The 10,378-nt window shown below is 43.9% G+C and overlaps 1 protein-coding gene across 4 annotated transcripts in view; it reads left to right on the forward strand.

The window, feature by feature from the left end:
• The window catches only part of FLI1 (Fli-1 proto-oncogene, ETS transcription factor), a 79,245-nt gene that overhangs the window by 62,686 nt on the left and 6,181 nt on the right, over positions 1 to 10,378 (forward strand). For all 4 annotated transcript variants that reach the window (XM_019622955.2, XM_019622954.2, XM_010723584.3 and 1 more), the window contains one exon: positions 693 to 761. In XM_019622955.2, the coding sequence (XP_019478500.1) occupies positions 693 to 761 (69 nt within the window). The remainder of the gene's footprint in view (positions 1 to 692; positions 762 to 10,378) is intronic.

The following is a 10,378-nucleotide window of genomic DNA, read 5'->3' on the forward strand; positions in this document are numbered from 1 at the left end:
GAGAATCAAAATGTAATGTTTAGAAAGGAATATTTGCACCACAGACAGAGCAAAACATAAAACCTTCCAATGAGTTCATCTCCGTGCTCTTCTTGGATATTTTTGTTTTGGATTGGACTCGATGGAAAGGTCACTTTGAACCAAGAAAGCTCCTCCACAGAAATCATGGTAAATGCTGGAATACCAGTCAGATTGTGCAGCTGTCAGCCCAAAACCAAGCATGTGACACTCTAAAAATGTTCAGATCCTGACAGTGCAATTCATCTCACTTCTTCCGTATGTTCCTCAAACAGGAATTTTCTCTATCACAGCTAGAAAAGAGGAAAGCTTCTTCCTTACCCTGTAATATCATCTGTGCCACAGCTGTTTCTAGAATCTCTGCTGTGCTACATGTATGTAACTGCACTACACAACCTCCTCCCGTTGTATCAGTTTTCAGCAGAGGACCTTGAAGTGCTTCGTGTAGGAGGCAAACTGCTTTGCCCTGATTCCTGAGTGGAGAAACAGTAGCACTTGTGACATACAGCAGCGGTATTTTGAAAGAACTTTGTATCTCTCACAGAAATTGTGTCTAATTGCCTGAGAATATTGGCCTTTAAATCCCAGTGACAGTGTTTTCTACCAGCCTGGGTGGTTCTGTCACTGGCAGAGTGCATTCAAACTGCAATAACTCCTTTTTCTTTTCACTATAGGTAGCTCACTGCTGGTCTACAATACTCCATCCCACGCAGAAGCTTCCTCACGTCTTGCCACCAAAGAAGGTCAGTCTTTTGCATATAAATACCCTGGCTTCCTGTGCTCATGGAATGATTTTGATTGGATTAAAAGTAGGCCTTTTTTTTACAATGTACTTGGCGTGAAAACGTTGTCATCTGTGCATACACTACCTGTTTAAATTGGAATAATTCACAGTTTGGAAGCTACACCCATACTGAAAATCTCATCTCTGCTTCTCTGGCCGACAACGTGGCATAAAATTCCTATCTGTCATTTTCACACTTGGGCATTACTGAGTTGATGAGCTGATGGTGTGTTTTCTGTTCTTGATGTGAAACAGTTTCAAATCTCAGATATACAGCAAAGATTTCTCAGTATTTCTCTCTGAGTAAGTTTGTAGTTGAAGGCATCAGATCTTAGAATCATAGAATCATAGAATGGCCTGGGTTGGAAAGGACCTTAATGACCATCTAGTTTCACCCCCTGCTATGCGCAGGGAAATCTTCTCACAATAAATTCCATTACTGAATAAAGGCAACTCAGGTGCTCCAAAGCCACTTGTGAAAGCCATGCAGATTAAAAGTTAATGACATACTTTGGGCCCCGTCCAGCTTCTGAGCCACTTAAATATCCTTCAGACAGTTTTTCTGGGTTTTCTTTAGCAGGCACACTCTTATTCCTTTTTCTCACTTTTAATGAAAACCTGGTTTCTCAGGGACAATGACATTATGACAGTTGGTGTGATGAGTACGACACATCCCTTATCTAGATAAGATGGTAAATCACAGTCAGACAGCTGACCTGCTGAAGGCCAAGTAGGGCATCAGAGTCCAAAAGTCTGGTTCTGTGCTCAGGAACAGGCTGCGTAGGGGTGCCTCGAGTCTGGTCTTTCTTTCACTTAGCATTAAGTGCAGGAACGTTGTCTTTGTTCACTTAACAGTCATCAGTGCCTCCATTTAAAAAAACTTCAGTGGGAAGCGTGAAATTTCACATCTGCCATATGAGATAACCCACCCAGAAGCCGTGTGCTCTCATTCTGAGACAGTTTCCTCACCCAGAGTATGAACATCTCTGTGCTTTTCAGGAGAACGTGGTTTCATTGACAAAACACAAGTTTGTATTTCAGAGCAGAGGGAAAAGGCAGAAAGCCTTTTATGTAAGCAGCTGGAGAGAGAGACAAAAACCCCATTTCACTGCAAGGCTACAGCAAACTGACATCATACTTTTAACAAGCTTCTGCATGGTGTGTCTGGCTGCTCCACCAGCTAGCACTGCTCTCACAGCCAGCACTTCTCTCTCGTTGTACCACGCTGCATTCCATTCCAACATCTGTCTTGAACCCTGAGCACAATATCAGCGCTGCTTTTTGCAGCAGCCTCTTTTGTCCAGCACGTAACCATCCACTGAGCTTTCCGTTCCTTAGAATGCTGTTCTCTCTTTATGAGACAGGCATCAGTTGATAAAATGTGGTACGTTACAAAGGTAAAGCCATTCAGGCCCTTCTGTGACTGACTGCTCTGACCCCAACAGTCATCCATTTAAAAATAATACAAGCTTGGCTAGCTCCTATTTGAATAAAGCAGACACACGTGCACGTGCTCCCCCACAGCTTCCCCCATAAAAAACATGCATGCACATCCAAGACTGTTCTTTCTGTCTCAGGCCAGGTGATTGATAAACACAAAGGGAAGAAAGCAGTGTTTTTCTTATTAAAGGGCAATGCTCCATGTAAAATTACCCTCCTCTGAATGTTTTGTAACCTTTATCTTTCTAAGTTGGGTCTAGAGTAGCTTGGGCAGAAAGAAATTAGAGGGGAAAAACGCTTCTCCCCCTTCCTCCATTTTTACTGCCCTCAAGTGTGTTTCTTTAGTGCAGCTGACAGAACTTTGCATTTGATTTCTGTCAGCCAGGCATTTGTACTTTACATGGTACTTTCATCATATGTCAATAAAGGACTAAACACACCCATGGGATACTCAAATAAAAACCAGGAACTAGCATAGAAATGCTGAAATCCCGTCTTTTACGCTTCCATTTCTTCCTAAAGCACATACATTGCCTTTACATTTATTTGATGTTTGAATACTGTTCTAGGAGAAACCAACTCATTTCAGTTTAACCAATTCAGTGTAACTGATTCATGCTCCAAATATTATCAGTGAGATAAGATGACAGGATAAGAGATGTGAACATGACAGGCTGACAGATAAGGAACTGGGAGAGCAGAGTCAAGTGTCTTGCCCAATATCCCAAAGGAAACTTGTGATGGACATAAAACTGGACACAGAATTCCTCAGACTCTGTTGAGTCCATCAGACAAGAAGATTTTCTTTGCTTCCTTTTAAGGCTTTTTAATGGGTTGTGTTCGAGATGGTGGTGAAAAGGAACTTCAAGTTCAAAATGACAATTTTTTTCATAACCATTTTCTTCTTGCTTTACCTTCTCATCACATTAAAGCTTTTTGTTTTTGTTTTTGTGTGTGTGTGTGTTTTTTTTTTTAATTTTACGTTAATGAATCTACTAATCCTGAATTTTTCTTCTCTCTACACCTGTGCATGAAAACAGACAAACAAATTTTTCTAACCACTCTCCCCTGAGGATTCAAATGCAGAGCAGGAGGAGGCAATGGAATTGTAAAATGCATGTCAGGACAGGAAGAAAATTCTGTTTTCTTCACTCCTCATGTAATTTTTCTTGCACATTCTCTAAGAGCACACAGTTAATGCACGTAACCTGCTTGTGCAAATTCCAGGGAGAAATGCATGCTCTTTGCTTCTGCCTCTATGCTCTATGCAACATGTGCCATCCACACAATGTGAAAACCAACCTACATGGCAAAAAAAGTACGGCTGTAGCACAGACAGGTGCAGATGTTCCATGTGCTGGAATGCAAGCTGCATGTGGCTCTGCTCTTCCCCATCTTGCTATGAACATGGCAGAGCATCCCTGTGTCGTACAGGAGCACAGGACACCACTTGAGCTGGGACCTGCCAGGCAGCACTGCTCTCACAGCTCTGGGTTTCATGCTGCAGCTCTGCAGACACCACAGCTCTGACACATTGCAGCTGCAGGCTTTGCTGCCTTTTTGCTTTCAGCCTTCTGCCCACCTCTCTTCAGCAATGCCAGTTCTGTATACGTGTCAGCAGAACCTGTGGCACTGCTTTCTAAGGGTTAAACTGCTTTCATGGCAGAAACAGACACTGTAAATTTAGACAGCTTTTGTGCAAGCATGTTCCTTTTGTTCTCAGATCATATAGGTAGAATCGTGGTTGTGTTCAAAGAGCTCTTCTTGTTGCCCGAGTTCCTCAGTCTCATAAACACTCAAAAGTATGGTATTTAGCGTCATTGGTACAAATTGTCTTCAGCTGCCTTTGAGAAAGAAATTGCTCTAATGAAAATCACCAGTATTTTTTGGCGAGAGAACAGTTTTTTGGAAAATGAAACGAGGTTGCTCTCATTGCTGAATGGAAAGATTTGTGTCCCTCTCCAAGCACTCTGCTAGAGAGATGGTCTGTTTCATTTTCCGTGACTGTTTGGAGTAATGACTGACTTACTGTAGATACTGGAGACGCTGGAGAAGAATCTGAGACTGCATTATCTACCTCGGTCTGTGGAGATTTTAAATTGCTTACCTTCAGAATGCTGTCATTTAACCAGGTTTCCATAGGGAACTGGGAGGTGTATTCACATATAACAACATTTAGGAGGCCAAAGAGTTGTGTCTTGTATAGCTGTGACTGTTCTGGCCTCAGGCCAGTGCGTCTTTAAAGCCTGTACTTACTTCTAAGCATGTTGGGGTCTGCAGAACTGACATGCTCAATACTCAGGCCAAAGTGCTGTGGAGGGTTTGAACCAGGTGCCAATCTCTTAGCAGGAGTGCTGATTCCAGAGAGGTAGAACCATTATGTGTCAATGTCAAAATTACATTCACGAGAAGTTATGGGAGCGGTTCCATGTGGGTGTTTGCTTCCAGCTTACAGGTTAGGGAGGGTCTCGTTGAAGGCTGGGCTCAGCACAGGTCTTCATCCCTGCTCAGCCTATGGCAATGCAGTCAGCTGCAATAGTGGCTGATCAGGAAGAGCACAAAGCCTCATAAATCCAACCTCGACTCAGGCAGACTCAGTCTGCCTCTGCAGAAGGGTACAGGAAAAGCTGATGCACTACTTTGAATTTCAGAGACAGATTTGTGCATGAATACCTGAACGTAAGAGACAAATGTTAAGGAGTTAGCCTGCTGCTGTTACACGCTTATGTCTGCGTTATGGAAGTGCTTGTGGGACCACTGAATATTTCTGTTTGGATATAGGTTGTACTTGTGTATGTTTTGTTTAGCTGGTGGCAGATTTAAAAAGATAATCAAAGCAGTGAGCTCTGAACACACAGTGTGAGTTTGGACCCACGTTCATTATGAGCTCCTAAGGAAAGTCTCCTGATTTTGGAGCATTTATAACATCTCTCATGTGCAAATTCCTCAGTACTTCAAAAGCGAGTTCAAGCTGCAGCTTCACAGCAGCCTTCTTTTTCCCAGTCCTCTCTTTCCCAGCAGTTTCCTTTATATTGATAGAAACATTAAAACTTCACCATTCCCACTTTCAAATTTTGGGAACAGGTTCAGCAGTTTTTGGGACAGGATTGAGAGGGGCAAGCAGCACCATTAGCCTGCTTGCACAAGCACGGTTCCCTCAGGAAAACAGCCTGAAACTCCTGCATGAAATTCTTCTCTTGGAAAGGCCATTTTTCAGGTCTAAAAAATTGCTATGTGAAAAATACTGAGCACTCTTAGTAAACTCTTCTCCAAGTGTGTCAGCAAGGCTCCCTGCTCACAGCAAAGGTTACAAACCCTCTGGAGTTATTCATGTCAGAGAGAGCAGTTGCAGCTCTGTGCCCTCTCAGCTGCCTGTGTGAGCATTTGTTGGTGATGGCAGCACCTCACCCACTTTTAGCTCATGGCAGAAGAAGGAGAGGCTTTTTGGTGCTTCTTTTAATGTGACTGTGTGGCCGAAGCAGAGATTTATGATTCCAGGAGAGACAGTAGCTAGCGCTCTTGGATTTTTCTTTTTTCTTACTTTTTTTTTAATTGTTTTCCTTTGAAATTCCAGAGTTAGTGTTTTGTCTGCTTTCTCCCTGACCCTCTTCAAATGCAGGCGTGTGTTTTTTCACCAGAAAAACTGGAAACAAAGAATCGTTGTCTTTAAGCTGTAGCAGGCAGGAAACCCAACTCACAAGGGATCACCCTGAGCCAGCGCTGTCCCAGAGTAGACTCCAGTTCTCTGAATTCAACCTGACAGCTTGTCTGGAGCACTTTCTAAGTAACCATTATCCTTCCTTTTCTCCCAGCAAAAGAGCTATTATTTTTTTGCCTAGGGTGCACTGCAAGCACTGTTTTTGCACATGTGTGTGGGGGTTACATGTTTGCTGGGGTGCAGTCCCTCCCACCGAAGGCTCTTGGAAGCATTTGGGTTGTTTCCTAAGACAAGAGTAAATGTATTTCCTGGTACTGGGTTAAATGCTGTAAATGGGCATTTGCTGTAGAAATGCTTGCTGCAAAGCTTGTGAATGTCTGCTTTTCCCTTCCCTTCCCTTCCCTTCCCTTCCCTTCCCTTCCCTTTTCTTGTATGTGCATACTGCTGTGTCGAGCTTTTTTCTCTGTGAATGCACGTTTCTTCTTCCTTACTTCTCCATTTGTGTTTGTGCATTTGCAATACGTATGTACTTCAAACACATCAACCATTCCCTTCCCCCCAATCAGATTAGTTCTATGCCTGTGCAGTGCTGTTTGCATACTGATGCACGTTAGTCTGTGTGTGAGTAGATGTGCAAAGGGCCTCCACTACCACGCGATGGTGTGTCTGCATTACTGCTCTGCAGCATGCCTGTCTGCACGTGGCTCTTCATCTGCAGCCCCACACGGTTCCATAGTGTGTGTGTGTGACTGAATGTTGGCTGAAAAGTGTCTGCTTTTCAGCGCTGGCTCGGGAAGGGATTCTTAGGATGCAGCCTTCATCATGGGCTGCACACTGGGACTTCTGCTGCCGTTATTAAAAAAAAGCAACAACAACAGAAAAATTTGCACTGCTTCCTCCTTTTCTTTCTAACTTGTCTTTGTAAGCATTGTGGGGTAACTCAGACATGAATCAGGAAGTTGCACTGCTGCACAGCTCAGGGATATTTTTCTAGCCACGCTCACACAACTGGGGGCTGTCGCCTGTGACTCAAAGCAAACAGGGAACGACTCCAAAGTTTGGAGGCCAGAGCCCTCCAGAGTGGGGGAGTAGAGCTGCAGGCTGCAGAGCTGTGCAGGAGCTCCTTTGGTCACCCTTTGGAAATCCTGAACCCTCATTTTGTTCATGCATTCTGCCAAGCTCCAGTTCCTGGCTGACACTGGGAAGAAGCCAGCTTTGGGCACGGTGCTGGGATCCAAAGCTAAACCCAGAATGGGAGTTCCACTGGGAAAGGCTGATCTCTTTGATATGTACGTCACTAAAGATAGCGGTGCGTAACAGAGCTTTTAGCTGCTTCCAGTGCTTCCATTTGTGAATCCTGCTCTTCACATGCATGCTCCGCAGCAGCTCTCTTATGTAAATCCAGCTGTCCCTTAGTCCCTTCTCACTTGGCTTGAGGTGACTTCTTGTCAAAAAGACAACGTTGTTCCAAGTCTTGGCTTTGCTCTCTCTATCAGTTTCTCTGTTTTGCAACAGGTTAATAGCAATGTAGAGTTGTTTGATAATAAAAAATGTGTTGATTTGGTTTTCAAATTGTGAAAAAATCAATCAGTCTGGTAACGGAACTGTACAGAAGTTATTTTGAAATACTTTTGCACTCAGCTAGTTGCTTCCCCTTACTGGAGAGACTTGGAATTAATTCCACATACGATCCCTGTGCTGGTGAATCTTTAGCAGAAGGAGCAAAGTATTCTGCTCTTGAAGTAGAAACAAATGGGTTTTGTGCTCAAAGGCACTGGAATGTCTTACATAATCGTGAGAACAGTCATAGTCATGTTGGCTGCGAGTGACACAGTGTGACATATGGCATACATGCTAACTAATTATTTTAATTAGCAGAAATAGCAAATTGAAAATAATTCAATGCAATTCATACTGTGGGTGAGGTTCCAAGGGCTCCCTCATAGCTCATGCCTGAGTGGGTGCTATAGGGCTAAACGCTGCAGGAAGGCAAGCACTGATGTGCACAAACTGTTTGAATAGGTCACAGGACTCCTCACACTCTGCTCTGCTTTCTACTTCAGTTCTACCATCTCTGCCACACAGTGCTAAACCTCCTGCAGATGGAGCTTTGCACCTTTGTCCTGAGAAAAGCTTTGTGTAAGAATGCTGCTGGCATTGTAAGGTTTTGCACCACATGTACTGAGCATTTAGCACTCATACTTTGAGCCTGAGTGGGCCTGGGAAGACCCTTGCTGACTCTCCAACCTTTATGTTTGCTGCCACAATTTAAAACAATCCATCTAATGTTCCTAGGAGGAGCTGGAGGTGTTTTTGGCTTCTTTGCCCTTCCAGAAACCCACAGTCTAGGTTTCTTCTCTCCAACTGGCTTTAAACACAGCTCCACCTCTTCAATGCAATCTTCAGGAGGTTGAATGATGGGAGTGTGAGGGCTGGGCGCTCAGCAGCTTGGCAGGACTTCCTTACATGTTTGGTTTGCAGCAGCATTGATTTTGTTCCCATGTGCCTACGTTGGGATTTTTCTGAAATGCCAGAACAGTGCCAGTCCCAGCCACCATGCACCACCTCACCTGGGGAGGAAAAGCAGTGCAGTCCTATGCCCTCCTTTCTCTTTCTCCCTATTAATTAGTTGCCACAAAATAGACCCCAAGTGGCCACTTTGATTAATCACAGGTCAGGATCCCCAGGGACACCTGGGGCTGCTTTCCCCATTTAGAGATGCTAATTTGAATTCCAGCCATTAAGCCAGGATCTTTCTTCTCAGTGAAGCATAAAGACTCATTGCAGAGAACAGAATGTATGGAGAATCCCATGGATCCCATAGCCCACTTCAGATTTGCAGCCTTCTTTTCCCTGTTTACTTCACTGAATTTGTAAGGCCAAATTCTGTCTGGAAATACATTGCCCTTGTTTGAGGGTTTGCTTTTTAATACATCACATCTTATGCAGTGGTTCCCTAGTGGCTTGTTCACTAGATTGCATTCAAACTTAAAGGTCTGCTCAGCCTCTGGGATGGTCTTACTTATGGTATGGAAACCTGCTTAGGGATTTTAAGCCTTGTTTCCTAAGGAAGAGAGCCTGTGGGTGTCTGTCCATCCTTTCTAGCCCAGAGCTATATATGAGCCTATTATGCCATTTTGGCTAAATATCATCCAGAGGTGTGGGGAACAGGAGCAGCACAGCCTATGCACAGGAGGTGTGTGAAGGTGGGCTGGTGGTGCAGTGAAGCCTGCCTCATCTTTCCTGCTGCAATGCCATGCCTCCTACATCCACACTGCACAATGTGCAGCTGCTCTCCTCCTCCCTGTCCCTCAGACTCACTCAGGGGATGCCTGGGACACACTCCTCGTCTTCTTCCCCAAGCTAAATCCCTCCAGATAGTCTGACTAGAAGAAGCTGCAGAGATTAGGATAATTTAGCTCATCTCTTGAATTTTGCTTGACAGCCTGCCTAGTGGCCAGGCTTGACCTCCCTAGTTTTGACATGTGCTAAGCCTTTTCCCAGCAGACTCCTTCACCACCGCATCATTTCTCATTGGCATCTAATTCCAGTGGAACCAATAGACTTTGGAAGGGAATTTGCATAGATGAGGATGAGAACTTCCAAATGGCGTGGAGGGTGGTGAGGAGAGATCTGGGGTGAGAAGTAAAAGATGGAGTTAGGAAAGGACCAACGCTATGTGGTATGTTTCATACAGTGTGATTTCTGGGAAAGAAATTTCATCTGGTAACAGGCAGCTGAAGCCAAGGAAAGTGCGTTAATGCATGTAAATAAATAAAATGATATTTAACCTCCTTCGCAGGCACACTGTGAGTGTGAATGTTTGCAAAGCTGTGAGATCCTTAGTTGAAAGGTGCTGCGAAAGTGCAAAGCATTATTAATATCCTTTACCTTGCTCATAATAGAGTATGCATTCATTCTAGGGAATTTCTGGACATAAACCAGACAGCTGCAGAATGACATTTCTTGAAAGCATCTATGATTTATTTTGTGCTCTTTAATTCCATTTTGTATTGAACACACATTTGTCAGAGGACTGTTGCTCCACTGGGTCATTTGAGTCTAAAACAGACTTGCTGGGATAAACTCCCTAGCTTCACTGTACCTATTTGCTGATTTACACCAGAACAGAACCTCAGTCCAAATCTTTTAATTGAATTTCCATAGCTCGGCAAGTTTTGGTGTAAAATCCAAGTGATTTTAATGACAGATAAGGCTCTGCCTGTAACTAACTGTCTGGCTGGAGTTCTGTAGAAGCTCTTCAAGCCACTGGGCGTCAGGTCCTGGGAACAAGATTGTTTTTGCAGAAACTCGAGTCTCTGGATAGCTTCCCTGGCTCTGCCTTTTCCATTTTGCTTTAAACACGTTCTGCTTTAGAGTCTGGGCCTGGAAGCAGGGAGGGCTGATGTGGTTCTTTCACGTTGCACGGATTTTTGTGAAAACAAAACAAAAATAGTTGAGTGGATTTGGATTTTTTT

The sequence above is a fragment of the Meleagris gallopavo genome, chromosome 26, assembly GCF_000146605.3.
Source record: "Meleagris gallopavo isolate NT-WF06-2002-E0010 breed Aviagen turkey brand Nicholas breeding stock chromosome 26, Turkey_5.1, whole genome shotgun sequence".
NCBI lineage: Eukaryota > Metazoa > Chordata > Aves > Galliformes > Phasianidae > Meleagris > Meleagris gallopavo.